The following is a 15,665-nucleotide window of genomic DNA, read 5'->3' on the forward strand; positions in this document are numbered from 1 at the left end:
CATTGAAATTTTTTTCTAAGTTGCAGTCTGGATGTTCAAACCAAAGTGACAACTTGATTCATGCAGAGAAGTCCCTGTAACCACAGCAGAGACCAGAGACAGATCTGACATACTCTGGTCCCTATGGAAACATTATTTGGCTCTGGGTTGCAATTAAATGAATATTTAACAAAAGCACATTGAAAGATTACAAAACAAATTGCTATCATTTCAATGTCATAATGTCATGATATAATATAATATAAATGATCAAGAACATAAACAATATATTTTGCATCCATTTGATTATCAAGATCTATTACACATTTTTACTGGAAGATTTCCTGCAATTACGATTGCACATTCCCAGTTTTCATCTGAGCCTTTATGTGCTGACAAACTAATGCAGAGAGGATCCCAATCATGTGCACAGCTTTTGAAAAAATATGCAACAGTTATCCAAATGCCCCTTTTAGGCCTTTCCCTAGTGATGTGACAGAACCAGGCATATGGAAACAGTCTCTCACAGAGCCATTGGACATTTTTGGCATTATTTAATGGGACATAGCTGAGCAGGTCCAGGTCATTGGGAACTCACCTGAGGGGCATTCTTGTGGAGTATTTTACACTCCCAGTTCTCTTTCTCAGCAACCGTCACTTCATCTCTCACCCACAAGTGCAACCCTGACTCTCCTCAAAGTTTGCAAGCCTCCTCACCCAAGAATCTAACACATGGTTCTCTCCAATATTCCACAAACCCCTGAACATGCCCATCAATAGCTTGTATAAATAGATGTGGATTTTTATTCCTTTTATTTAAATTACCCCACTCTATGATGAACAATCACATCCACTGACTGAAAATCTCCAACCCTGCTTTGACTACTAACTACCACCGCCTGATTCCCAGCGATCCTGTAGCCAATTTGAACTCCAAGCTCTCACCTTAATGGTCACCAATGTCCTGCTATTCCTCACCAAAGCTGCTCCCATATCAATGAGCAAATAGACCTCAACAGTGATACAATATTTGAATTCCACAGATAATTATATCACTCAATCGTCAAATCCCTTGACCTGACCTGTACAGTAAGTACTAATGAATCTTTCCAATCCCAAACTATTCTCTATAACTTTTCTAACAAAAGTCAGAAGTCTTCCACCTCAGCTTAATTACATTTAGACATTTGTCATATCTGTGCAAGAAATGATGGGTTGAATGAAGTTACTCACTATCCCAAATTGATCAAAGAAAGCACCAGAAGAACTTTGCAAGAATAATAGAAGGCTTGTAGTTTGCTTGGCTTTGTGACGGGCAGGGTTATGCCTCACAAACCTGTTTCAGTCATTTTGAGGAAGTGACAAAATAAATTGCTGAAGCTAGGGTGGTAGATGTGCTGTATATGGATTTTATTAAGGCATTTGACAAGGTTCTCCGATGGTAGATTTACTCAGAAAGTCATGAGGTATGGGATCCATGAGCTGAAATGTTCTAGGTCTATTTATTTTAATAAATGGATGGCTTGTAGCACAAAGAGTACAACAAGACCAATCTAACTTGGATATGGCAGATTTTCTCATTTCAAGAGCACTTGCAAAGACAGAATCAGAATTCACTGTCATGAACAAGTCACAAAATTTGTTGATTTTCAGCAGTGCAAATAAGGCTATAAATCACATTTTTAAAATATAAATAAATTAATCCAATAAGAGAAACTGAGGTAGTATCTATAGTTCATCGCCCATTCAGAAAGATTTAAAAATAAACATCTCTGATTTCCTCCTGTTCCATGCACGTGTAAGCTTGCAAGATTAATCTGCCACTAACAATTGCCCCTAGGTGGAGGTGAGTGGTAGGGAGATGATGGGAATATGGGGAAAGTAAAATGGAATTCGCGTGAATGAGTGCTCAACAGTGGGCCATCATTGAGAGGGCTGGAGGGTCTGTTGCTATGACAGCTAGTGATTGATCCAACAAAACCAGAACCACTTTTTTAAAAAAAAGACAACAGTTCAAACAAATGCCCTAACACTATATCCAACCCAACCAGGTTTGAAACCCAAGGTCATAGCAAAGACTAATGGGAGAAAGGGATTATTCTGTGAGCCAGGATAAACTCGAAGGGGTCAAAATACACCTCCCTAATATTAAAAAGGAAATATAAAATACATAAATATACAAATACTCTGCTAGATTGTCCAATGTTGTGTTCATTTCATGCCCAGAAAATTTATTTTGTTTTGTTTGTTAAACTTGTTTTATATCCAGCATCATTAAAAATGTAGACCATTTGTATAATAATTTGCACATTTACCAAGCCAGTCAAATCTTCTTCTTAAGATGTGTAAAGTATTTGCGGGGTTTCACAATCTGTAAATGGATTATCACTGATTCTCCTTTATTTTGTACACCTCAGGCTGTAATAACCTCAACTTATATCACTTGGAATTTTTATTTCACCACATTCTACGAAATTAAGGTTCAGATAAATTTCACCTGCTAAATATTTACTTTAATACTTTAAATGTCAGCTCTTCCACTCAAAAGTGGATTGGTCTACAAACAGATTAAAGAGCAGGATATTTGCAGAATTTTTAAAGTCATTTTTGTTCATCCTTTTTTGCAGTACATCAGTTTATTTCTCAAGATAATTGTTAGCTTTAAATGCCAAAATACAAGCCCTTTCTGCTATTTACCATGCTCCATTCCATTTTGCAGCTTCCTTGTGTTGACACCTCATTTTAGGTCAGCTCAATGGCATGCTCTTCAATATCCTCTTCAACGTTCTGCACTGAATATGTCTAGGGTCAATTTACAATAGCATCAAACTCCCAACGCATCTTTGTGTTGCAGGAGGTAATCAGAACTTCCAACTACGTGGTCATGGAGACCACGCAATCTTTGCGCAGGTATCACCTGCAGATAGGATTAAACCCAAGTCCCTGGGGCTGTGAGACAATAGCACTGATTGCTGTACGGCACTGCTGCTTTGCTGGATCTATTCCAAATTAATCTAAGTTGTTATGGTACCATACAGCAAAATGGATAGTGCCTTTATTTTGCAGATGGACCTTTGTCCCAAGAACTGTGCAGTGATCAGCGGCAGTTAGCGTAACAGCTAGTGCAGCGCTTTTATAGCACCAACCAGCTGGATTCAAATCCGGCGCTGACTGTACGGAGTTTGTATGTTCTCCCCTTGTCTGCATGGATTTTCCCCGGGTACTCCATTTTCCTCCCACCCTCTGAAACATACGGTACTGTATGTTAATTGGGCAGTACAGGTTTAAATGGCTGGAATCGGCTTCCATCATGTTATAAATAAAATGTAAACATTTTTAAAAATATATCATTTGTAGATGCTCCAGCAGCATTCATATTTCACAGTATGGGTGAGTCTTTCCCTCATATTATTCTCTCAGCACGTGCTTTAAACCCAGTTTGCCAACTACGTCCTTCAAGATTCAGTAAGCTAGGCCTGAGCTAATGTTTCCAAAGTATTAGATTTTAAACACTGATATACTTTGACCTTTACATATTTGCTACCTTTAAGTGCTCCTTCTATCATTACAACTTCAATATGATGTTCAACATTAATCGGTTTAAGAAAGATAACGCCTGATTCCTTGCCCGTGTTTGAAAGCCCATATTGACAATATTCCCTGCACTACCCAGAGTTGCTGGAGGAGTCTGATATTGGCTGTAAGGTACATGTGTGAACTTTCACTGGATCAGTTAGTGTTTCAGCATTCCCAATTTTTGCACAACCCAAATATTGGTAAATACACCTCTGAGTTTCTGACACACTTTGGTTCAGTGCTTGGGTCATTACTGGCACTTTATCACGTTTCCCTTTTGCTTCTTTTGTAACTACATCCTGTTCCAATTTCAGAGACCTCTAACCACTTTCCCAAAGTTCTGATGATAGGTAAAGGCCAGACAAGGAAATAGTTGTATATTTTCCTTCTTTGCACGAATTAGTAAATCAGCTGTGTTTTTAAAAAAAATCTCCTGTACTTTAATAGCCACCATTATTGCCTCCAGCTTCATTTAACTAACTGAATTGAAATACTCCAGATGATGTGGTGAGATCTGAACGCACATCTCTTCTTCATAATTTGGATTACAAGTTCAGCAACACATCACTGAGCTACTATAATTCTGTTTCAGTGGTGGGATTTCTCTTTAATGTTCTAACACCAAAACACTGATCTACTATCTGTACCTTCCTGACCCTTTTTTTCCTCCTCTGGCCTGCTGAGCTCTTCCAGTGAATTTTCATCTGCTCAAGAATCCAACACCTGAAGCTTTCAGTACCCTATAAACTAAAGTGATCACCTACTGCAAGCTCCTCCCTCTCCCTCTCCCACCCACCCCCCCACCATCACTTTCATTATTTTTGTAAATTAAAGGCTTATTCGTTTAGTTATCTGAACTAAAATTCCCAAACTACTGTCTTTCTCTTTTGAAATTAATCATGTGCACAACACAACGTGCTATTTGAAATCATGATGTTAATTGTTACAGTGGTGCAGAACTCTATAACGTAGAAGTTGATCCCACATTCATCCTACTTCACTGTATTCAATCTGTTGCACAGTGTTCTCTACTGCCGTTCACTGAATTACTGGCCTGGAATATCTTGGTGTTGTGAATTTCCTGTTTTTTGATGTTGGCTACCAATAAGTAGCAGTTTTGGGAAATCTCTGGTACTATCATTAAATAGCCTGTGTGAATTCTTGAGGAAAGCCAACAAAAAACTGAAAGACAACTTTCTTAAATTTGAAGGGCAGAACACATTAAATTAAGGTAAAAGCTCAGAAAATTAAATAACAAATTGATCTTAAAATACATTCAAATTTTGAAATATTTACTGAAGGAAATGGTAATGAAGATTATTTTTCATGAAGTGATTCCATGTAAATCAATACAACTGAAAAAGGCCATTAATTAATAACCTATGGAATGGGAGACAACATCATGCTGAAAATAAACCAGAAGTTTGCACAAGGTCAGTGCAAAACTTAGTGTTCAGGACCTTATTATTTATAACCATCATATTTCAGGTCATTATTACAATTCTCATATTCAAATTTTGTGAGTGTGGAGGGGGAAAATCTGTACATGTGTAGAGTTCTATTTCAACTTGCTGTTCTATTATTTTCCAGTTGTTCCTCAAATAGTAGAGTATCCAACACTATTGAATATGCTGTGCACTTCTGATCAATTACGAGGGACAGAAAGATAATTATAATATATTTTCTGAGGAGTAGAATGAGATAGGTATAAGGTCTAAAGTTTTTTTTTTAAAAAAAGGCAGATCTCAGTGGCAAGTTCTTCACTGGTGTTCTTCGGTGGTACATGGAATTAATTACACAAGACAACAAAGATTTTGCTTCCTGAACTCATTTGGGTGTATTTTATGGATTTTGGGCTACTGATCACAAGAATCACCTGTCAACCCGACATAATGATTAAAACCATTCGAGAACCACAGGACCCTACAGCCCAGAAACATGCCCTTCAGCCTGTGCCAAAGTACTATCCTGCCTCATCTCATTGACTTGCAACTTGCAACCAGACCATATCCCTGCTTGCCACCCACACACCTACCCAATTTTTTTCTTAATTGTCAAAATTGAGCCCATACTCATCGCTTCAGGTGGCAGCTTATTTGTGTACAGGCTTTGGGTCTGGTATTGAACGAAACTTACTTTCAGCCGCATCAGGCCACCTTTCCCGAAAACGGTGACCAAGATTTTCCACAACCTTTTTAAAAAATAAAAATATCCTAAATTCTGTCTGATGCCACTTGTTCTATCCAGATCTGTTCTTTAGTAAACTGTAAACTTGCTCGGAAGAAAAAACAAAACATTTAATTTGATGAACTTGAATGGGAAGAGGTATCTGCCAAAGATTTGAAAAAAAAATGATTGAGTTCACCAGCTACAGATTTACATATTTAAAATATACCCATTAAAGTTTTTTAAAAAATCATTCAAAATGTACGTTACCAATGTCATCAAGAGATTTTTTGAGTTTCCAGTTGCATTCCCCTGTCTGAGGATGGGCTGCGGACTCCTTTAGTTCTATGCTATTACTTTCTCTTTTTGTTTTTCCTCTGAAAAATGAAAAGAGAATAATTTAATCATTTGATATAAAAACCATGCTTTCATTGGTCACAGACCATGCGGTTGCAGGATTTAAAAAAAAACAACATCCCTGCAACCAGAGAACTTGGAAGAAGGAGAAGTGAGATTGAACTGTGAACCAAAGAACATTTCTTGAATTTGCACACACACACAGTGAACCGGTGCGGACTCGAAAGGCCAACGTGGCCTGTTTCCGCTCCATAAATAGTTATGTGGTTATATGACTGAACCCCAATCAAACTTCATACAATTCCTTCTAAAGCTTACTCTTTTTTTTGGCAAGGGGAGGGAAGATTATTGTGCAGCATTATTTATTTTTCAAACTATAAATTAGATGTTAGAAATAAACATCAGAGAGAGAAAAAAATACTTCATGGCCAGAAAAATGTGAAGATTATTCTAACTCATCTTTCCTTGTGCACATATTTCTAGTTAGGTGTCAACTTCTGCCATTGTACCTAAACAAATCTAATGGCAAGCTACAGGATTTTGACAAATTCAATCTCTCCGCAAATTGTTCTCAGATCATCTAGTTTTTGGCACAAGGCCTCATAGTTCAAGGGCACAGTGTCATGGTTAGTAGACCTGCTTCTTCTCAGCTCCAGCCACAATGGTTCCATCTTGACCTCACGAATTTCCATATGCTTGCTGTAACTTTTGAGTTTTCCTGCTTCCTCTACATTCTACAGATGTGCATGTTTGTGTGTTAATGGGGGCTCTTGATGGGAATGTGAGAACACAAAATGAGATTGATTCAAATTAGTGCTCCATGGCTAGCAAGTACACCTTGGGCTAAAGGGCAGATTTCAGTGTTGTAGGAGAGTATGACAATTCTTGAACCATTCCAAGCTTAAGCCACAGCTGACCCACTTTTATCCAGCAGGGTGAGGCTGCCTTCGCCTCTTCTCTATCCAACCATACCTAGAGATCACCTGCAAGGCAGAAGGACCAGACAACATACCTGTTCGGGTACTGAAGGACTGCACAGGAGGTCTTCATGGACATTGTCAACACCTCACTGTAGCAGTCCATCAATCCGCAGGGTTCAAGATAGCCAACATCATCTCATTACCCAAGAGGACAACAATAACACCCCTCAATGACTACCACCTTATGGCATTGATATCCACCATTATGAAATGCTTCAAGCATCCAGTGATGCTGAATCCATTTTAATTTGCCTATAGAAGACCCATTCCACAGATGATGTTTCAGCCTTATCGCTTCACTCCATCCTGGCCCACCTGGAGAACAACACATCATATTCCAGGCTGCTGTTCATTGACTTCAATTCGGTATTTAATAAAGTCATTCCCCAGAGGCTGGTGGAGAAGCTGTCCTTGCTGGAGAAGCTGTCCTTGCTGAAACTCAAAACCCCTTTATATAATTGGATCCTAGATGTCCTAATGGAAAGACCACTGTCTGACTGGGTTGGTAGCAGAATATGCAACACCGTCACGCTGAACAGTAGTGCACCTCAGGGCTGTGTCCTCAGCCCGCTCCTGTTCATGCTTCTGACCACGGCTGCATCACCAGATCCAGCTCCAACAAAGGCATCAAGTTTGCAGATGACACAACAGTAGTCGGCCTCATCAGCAACAACGATGAGTCGCACCACAGAGAAGAGGTGGAAAATCACATTAAATGGTATGAGAGAAACAAATTGAATGTCAACATGAACAAGACAAAGGAGATGTTTGTGGACTTAAGAAAGATCAGGAATTACCACCCCTCATTACACATCAACAATTTTGTAGTAGAGAGAGTGGAGAGCACCAAGTTTATTGGAGTTTACTTAACTAGTGACTTAGCTTGTCAGGAAGATGCAACAGCGACTGCACTTCCTGAGAAGACTGAAATGGTCAAGTCTACCAGCCACCATTATGTCAACCTTCTTTTGGAGCTTTATCGAGAACACCTGGCTGACAGCATCACTTTGTGTTACATTTGCTGCAGAGAAATGGATCGGAGGTTAATCCAAAGGACCATAAGAGTGGCAGAGAGGATCAATGGAGTCTCCCTCCCCCCGATTGATGTGATATACTGGGATTATTGTCTGAAGAGGGCACACAAAATCATTGAGGACCTCTTCCACCCCGTATACATTTCTCAGCTGCTTCAGTTGGAGAAGAGATACAGGAGTATCAGAGCCACACCACCAGGCTGAGGAATAGCTTCTTTCTTTAAAAAAAAGGAATGCTTCACGAATTTACGTGTCATCCTTGTGCAGGGGCCATGCTAATCTTCTCTGTATCATTCCAATTTTAGTATATGTGCTGCAAAAGCGAGCACAGGAATAGCTTCTTTCCATGAGCAGTGAGAATGCTGAACGACCAAAGCAACAGATCACACTGAACATCCAAGACACTCATTTGCAAAAAGCAATATTTTTTTTAAATTATAGATAAAATACTTGTCCTGCGTATGTATTATTTGTCTGGTTGTGTGTCTGCGTGTTTTCCACTGAAGACCAAAGAACACTGTTTTGTCGGGTTGTACTTGTACAATCAGATGACAATAAACTTATCTTGACTCGATTTGACAATAGCTTCCCTTCTAAAGTTCATACTATTAAATCCAGGTTATCCTTGGCCCTCTCCCTTTGCTCAACTATTCCGTGATCTATGGTTGCATCATCTGAAAACACAGAACCAGAATCCACATGTACATTGACCATGCCCAATTCTGCTTCATTAGCATTTCTCCTGAACTCCCTAATTTGGTGCAAGTTCATCTAACGTCCAGCAATAGATGAAGAGGTGAACAGAAATGATGTCCTACCAAATGATGGAAAAACCACCTATTCCCTTTTCTCTATGACAAAACCATCTATTCTCTTCTGTACCTACCAGAAAATGTGTTCTCAACTACCAAGGCAATCCTCTCACTAGCACAGAATTTGAAACATCTGTCTCATTGATGAGCTTTGATTCACATAATCTGTATCATCACCTGTTTTCACTCCAACTCTGGCCCCTCAATTGTATCTTTGTTATACCTTGACCACATTCCATAGACTGGAGATCAATCAACATTCTGCTGCTCAACACCGCTCCGATTCACCGTCGCCAGTGTTCACAATGAACTACATTGATTCCTGGTTAATCAAATCCTCAAAATTAAAACTATTTCAAGGTTTCATGTCTGCCGCTTTAGTTTTAATTTAGACACAGAACACAGTATTAGGCCCTTCCGGCTCACGAGACAGTGCCATTCAATTTACCTACAACCCCCGTATGTATCAAAGGGTGGGAGGGAACCAGAGCACCCAGAGGAAACCCACGCAGACACAGGGAGAATGTGCAAACTCCTTACTGACAGCATGGGATAAGAAGCCCAGTCGCTGGCCCTGTAACAGCGCTAAGCTAACCATACCACCGTCAATCTTCTGCATTCTACTCCAGCATGACAATCCTATGAGATAGCTGACATCTCTAGTTCTGAGCTATTGGCTATCCCAAGTTTAAAAACTCCATTGTTAGCATCTATGCCTTCAAATGCAAAGGCCTTAACCTCTGCACAATCCCTAATGGCATCATGAAGAAAGCACATCAATGCCTCTACATTTTTTTTAATTTATTTTTCACACTATGAACCATACTAACCAAAATACACACAAACATTTCCCTCTTGAATATACACAGTGTCATTTTCTTCCCTTTTTCCCCCCTCCCTTCCCTCCCTCCTTCACCCCCCCTCCCCACCCACTCAATGTTCAACCTATATGATACATTAAACCCATTAAACAATGTCATCACACAATGAAAATAAACAAGAAATTTGTGTCTTCTTCTTTTACATACTGGGTTAGTTCATTTAGTCTTCTTCTCCTTCTGTCATTTTAGGCGGTGGAGGTCTGCAGTAGGACCTTTCTGTTGTGTTCCATGTACGGTTCCCAAATTTGTTCGAATACTGTGATGTTATTTCTTAAATTATATGTTATTTTTTTCCAATGGAATACATTTATTCATTTCTATGTATCACTGCTGTATTCTCAGGCTATCTTCTAATTTCCAGGTTGACATAATACATTTTTTTGCTACAGCTAAGGCTATCATAATAAATCTTTTTTGTGCTCCATCCTAATCGAGTTCAAGTTCTTTACTTCTTATATTACTTAGAAGAAAGATCTCTGGATTTTTTGGTATGTTGCTTTTTGTGATTTTATTTAATACCTGGTTTAGATCTTCCCAAAACTTTTCCACTTTCTCACCTGCCCAAATTGCATGTACTGTTGTTCCCGTTTCCTTCTTACAACGAAAGCATCTGTCTGATACTTCAGAAACACTGGTAAATTTCTACAGATGTGTAGTGGAAAATGTGCTAACTGGCTGCATGTCAACAAAACCCCTGAGGGTAAAACCCAACAAAAGATAGTGGAGGCAGCCCAGGACATAGCAGGCAAAATCCTCTCCACGATCAAGAACATCTACAGGGAATGCTTCCGTCGAAGAATAGCAGCAATCATCAGGGATCTACACCACATAGCACATGCTCTGTTCTCACTGCTACCATCAAGAAAGAGGTATAGGTGCCACAAGACCCACATCACCAGGTTCAGGAACAACTGCTACCCCTCCACCATCAGGCTCCTCAACGACAAACTCAGAGTCTCATTGAAGGATTCTTACTTTGCACAAGATTTATTACTGAATATTTTTTTCTTCTGTATTGCACAGTTTGTTTACATTTCTCTCATTTTTTTTTGTTCAGTTTTTTTTTGCACAACCAATAAGTAGAAATTCTGCCTGACCTGCAGGATCAAAGAATCTCAGGGTTGTACGTAATGGCATATATGTACTCTGACAATAAATCTGAACTTTGAATCATGAGCTGTCTATATAAACTCAAAGGCTAAGTTGGGAGCAAGATGTATAATTAATTTACACATGCATTTTTCAATGTAAGTCATTGGTGGAAACCGATACCAGGCTCATATAATGCAGTTTAAGGTCCCCACGAAAACCAACAAGGTCGAGTCAGATACAGCAATGGGCTCTCCGAACCCTTCTCCATTGACAACGGCGTGAAGCAAGGCTGCGTCCTCGCACCAACCCTCTTTACTATCTTCTTCAGCATGATGCTGAAACAAGCCATGAAAGACCTCAACAATGAAGATGCTGTTTACATCCGGTACCGCACGGATGGCAGTCTCTTCAATCTGAGGCGCCTGCAAGCTCACACCAAGACACAAGAGCAACTTGTCCGAGAACTACTCTTTGCAGACGATGCCGCTTTAGTTGCCCATTCAGAGCCAGCTCTCTAGCGCATGATGTCCTGTTTGTGAAAACTGCCAAATGTTTGCCCTGGAAGTCAGCCTGAAGAAAACTGAGGTCCTCCATCAGCTAGCTCCTCACCATGACCACCAGCCCCCTCACATCTCCATCGGGCACACAGAACTCAAAACGGTCAACCAGTTTACCTACCTCAGCTGCACCATTTCATCTGATGCAAGGATCGACAAAGAGATAGACAACAGACTCGCTAAGGCAAATAGTGCCTTTGGAAGACTACACAAAAGAGTCTGGAAAAACAACCACCTGAAGAAACACACAAAGATAAGCGTATACAGAGCTGTTGTCATACCCACACTCCTGATCGGCTCCGAATCATGGGTCCTCTACCGTCATCAACTAAGGCTCCTAGAACGCTTCCATCAGCGCTGCCTCCGCTCCATCCTCAACATTCTTTGGAATGACTTCATCACCAATATCGAAGTACTCGAGCTGGGAGAGTCCGCAAGTATCGAATCCATGCTGCTGAAGACCCAACTGTGCTGGGTGGGTCACGTCTCCAGAATGGAGGACCATCGCCTTCCCAAGATCGTGTTATATGGCGAGCTCTCCACTGGCCACCGAGACAGAGGTGCACCAAAGAAGAGGTATAAGGACTGCTTAAAGAAATCTCTTAGTGCCTGTCACATTGACCACTGCCAGTGGGCTGATCTCACCTCCAAACGTGCATCTTGGTGCCTCACAGTTCAGCGGGCAGCATCCTCCTTTGAAGAAGACTGCAGAGCCCACCTCACTGACAAAAGACAAACGAGGAAAAACCCAACACCCAACCCCAAACCACCAATTTTCCCTTGCAACTGCTGCAACCGTGCCTGCCTGTCCCGCATCGGACTTGTCAGTCACCAACGAGCCTGCAGCAAACGTGGACATACCCCTCCATAAATCTTTGTCCGTGAAGCCAAGCCAAAGAAGGAAGGTCCCAGTGCAAGCAACTACATGCTTTGAAAGAATTTGCAAATCTTCAGCAGGTCAGCCAGTTTATTGGAGAGGGTAACAGAGTTAAACATTTCAGTTTGATGACTTTTCTCAGAAAGGCCATATACTATAGTGAAAATACTAAATCTGTGCCATTTTCTGCAGATTTTGCAGGAACTTGTACTTCCTTTAAATATTCTCAGTTATTACCTTCTTTACATATTCTCAATTATTACCTTCTTTGGGAGGATGGGGGGGGCGGGCGGCAGCAAAGATTATGATAATTCTATTGAATGAAAAAGGAAATAAAGAGAGATTTTCACTTGATGCAAATAGTCTTTTTTTTCCAGGCACATAAGATTCCAAATGAATAAGTGGAGATAGTGGAGCACAATTAATATTTCAAGATGATCTCTCACCAGAAGTTGTTTCAAATTTGCAGCATCTAGTGTTTTGATAAAGGTGCCACAATCTTATCTCCCACGGAATGAAAAGAGTTCTTCTCTGAATCGTTCCTGAGATACTTAATGTAAAAGGAGAGCACCAATGCGCTTTATATATACAGTAGGTATTGTAAAGTACAGGAGACAATAGAGAAAAAGTTCACAGTTACCAAGCATGGCAACGTTGTTTGGAAATGCTTTCTTTCATGTGGACTATACTGTCTTAAGAGAATGGATTGGCATCATTTGTGCAAGCTCTACGTGAGTCTCTCACAGTCAAATCATGTGCATAGAAGCAGCTGATCAAAGATGAATTATGTGCTATAAGGTAACAATTGCATTCAATTTTGTGACATATCAAAAAGCTTCCATATTAATGGAATTCCAGGCCACTTGTTTTGCTAAGTTATCCTTTCTGGTTACTTAAGTAAATTATAGAGCCGTCATCCCTGATGTGTGCACTCAGCACAAGCTGAGCTTCAAATCATGGATGTCAAATTTTGACTGGGTCTGTAAAACATGCACTGAAACTACACAAAAACCATGCTGAATTTTAATGTAAATTCAAATGGCTGTTTTACCCAATTTACCCACTTCAAGTAAATACAGCAGTGTAAGGAACCTAATTTGAAAACAACAGTGCATTCATATTTACAGCTGTTTCATATTAACACAAAATCTAATTTAATAGAATTTACTGACAATTAACAAGTAGAGTTCCTTTAAGACTAATAAAGTTAGTATTTGAAAGCAGTAACTTTATTTAGCATAGGCTTTTAAAATAGCTATTAAAAAGACTATATAAATAGCAAACACAACAGGAGCAAGTTAGAAGCATCATCTTTTTGAACAGACCAAACACTTTCCGTCAGTTGGAGCAAGTCAAAGAAGGCACTCTGTAATTGCTACCTTGCCTCACAATCAAGCAAAATTAATGACCAATAATATCATAAAATAGGGTTGGTATTAAGAAATCAATACAAGTCCATCTGCAAACAGCTGGCATTCTTTGCACTCATCCTCGGGACATTGAATTCTAGCAACTCTACAGCACCCCAAAAAATGTGCGAGGAAGGTTGGCTGGAAAATCCTTCCTGGGCTTGGCCCGCCTCATCAAATCTCAGCAACAAACTCAAGTTTTGCACCAAGAAATTTGTTGCACCATTCTCCTCACTCACAGCTGAGCTCAGGACACTGATCCCAGGCCCCATTTAGCTTAGAGCCAAGGATGTGAGGGGACAGCAGGTGAAGTTAAAGATTTGGAAGTTACCAGCACTCTGTGGGACAGTCCAGTCGTCATGCATGTGTGGAGGAAGGATAAGTGGAATTGGGACCTTTCTGTCAACAGAGCAAATTTCTCAAAGGCTTAAAATTGCATGCAGGTAAAAGGAGAGCACCAATGCGCTTTATATATACAGTAGGTATTGTAAAGTACAGGAGACCACAGAGAAAAATAAACTTTTTTTTCCATTTGCTAAGGTTTAACAAGAATGCATATCGACACAAGATTTAATACAACTGGTTTGGACAGAAAGCATTATAATACGCTTTGTTGAATTAATGATTAACGATGAGCCATTAATATTTCATAGCTTAGATATCTAAAAGATATCTAAATATAAGGAATCTCAAAAACACAAGAGCTCAGACCCATTCAAATGGAGGATAAACATAAAAATGTATTGATTGGGTCAGAAGACTCATTTCTATGCTGCATTTTGTTTTGTTTTTTATACTTATAATCAATCATCATGCATTCTAATCCAGACCTACAAATCTGACAAGGTTCACTTATTTGTTCTCATGTGGGAATTATACCTGTTAATAATTTTTTTTGTTACATATGCTTTGAGAGGCTAATCATGCCCAGAATTAACACATATCTAAGCAAAGATCTGGACCCACTGAAATTTTCCTACTGTCACAATCGCTTCAAAGAAAATGCAAAAATCCTGGCTCCCCACTCAGCTCTGGATTACCTCGAAAATAGCAACTCATACGTCTGGCTGCTCTTCATTGACTGTAGCTCGGCCTTCAATACCATTATTCCCTCAGTGCTGGTCAAGAAGTTACAAACTTTAGGCCTCTGTATCCCTCTCTGGATCGTTGACTTTCTCATTGGAAGACCACAGTCAGCAGGAATTGGAAACAACGTCTCCTCCTCACTGATTATCAACACAGGTGTATCCCTAGATTCTTTCTTTGCCCACTGCTCTGGTCATTATCACTGTGTGACCAATGCTATCTACAAGTTTGTAGATATTTATAGTAACGTCATAAGATGGTTATAATACAAATGTTTGCTCTATGATGGTGCCACAAAGCACTGAATTTCATGACTTGTTCTTGACAATAAATTCGGATTCATCTCATAAAGTTAGTTAAAAATGTTCAGGTCAATTAAAAAGCAATTCTTCCATGGGAAGGATTGGGGAAATATAGAAATCTTTTCATCATAAAACCATACCTGTTTAGTCAAATAAATTATCAGTGACTGCAATTATAACTTCTCCAAATCAAAGGAGTAGCCATGGGTTCCCACATGGGTCATAGTTATGCTTGCCTGTTTGTGGACTTTGTGGAGCAATCCAAGCTGCCTTTTCTGATTCTTCTTTGAGGAAGGGCTCAGGCCCAAAATTTCAGCAATATATCTTTGTCTCCTTTAGATGCTGAAAAGACCAGCAGAGTACCTCCAGCATTTTGGTGTTTTTACTAAAATCAGAGCATCTGCAGCCTATCGTGTTACACTCAAGGCCCTTCAACGCTTCCTCTGGCACATAGACAACGACATAGGTGCTGCTTCATGCACCCATAATGAGCTCGTTAACTTTATTCACTTTGCTGCTAACTCTCACCCCGAACTCGAATTCAATTGGTCCATCTC

At 39.8% G+C, this 15,665-nt stretch overlaps 1 protein-coding gene and 1 non-coding gene across 7 annotated transcripts in view; both read right to left on the bottom strand.

Annotated features, from left to right (window-relative positions):
- LOC138765026 (neuron navigator 1-like) overlaps positions 1 to 15,665 on the bottom strand; it is a 674,255-nt gene that overhangs the window by 469,780 nt on the left and 188,810 nt on the right. For all 6 annotated transcript variants that reach the window (XM_069941668.1, XM_069941670.1, XM_069941669.1 and 3 more), the window contains one exon: positions 5,992 to 6,098. In XM_069941668.1, the coding sequence (XP_069797769.1) occupies positions 5,992 to 6,098 (107 nt within the window). The remainder of the gene's footprint in view (positions 1 to 5,991; positions 6,099 to 15,665) is intronic.
- LOC138765576 (U6 spliceosomal RNA) lies at positions 8,315 to 8,421 on the bottom strand. The gene has a single exon (XR_011358572.1). It is a non-coding gene; the product is annotated as a U6 spliceosomal RNA (small nuclear RNA).

This window comes from Narcine bancroftii, chromosome 5, assembly GCF_036971445.1.
Source record: "Narcine bancroftii isolate sNarBan1 chromosome 5, sNarBan1.hap1, whole genome shotgun sequence".
Classification (NCBI taxonomy): domain Eukaryota; kingdom Metazoa; phylum Chordata; class Chondrichthyes; order Torpediniformes; family Narcinidae; genus Narcine; species Narcine bancroftii.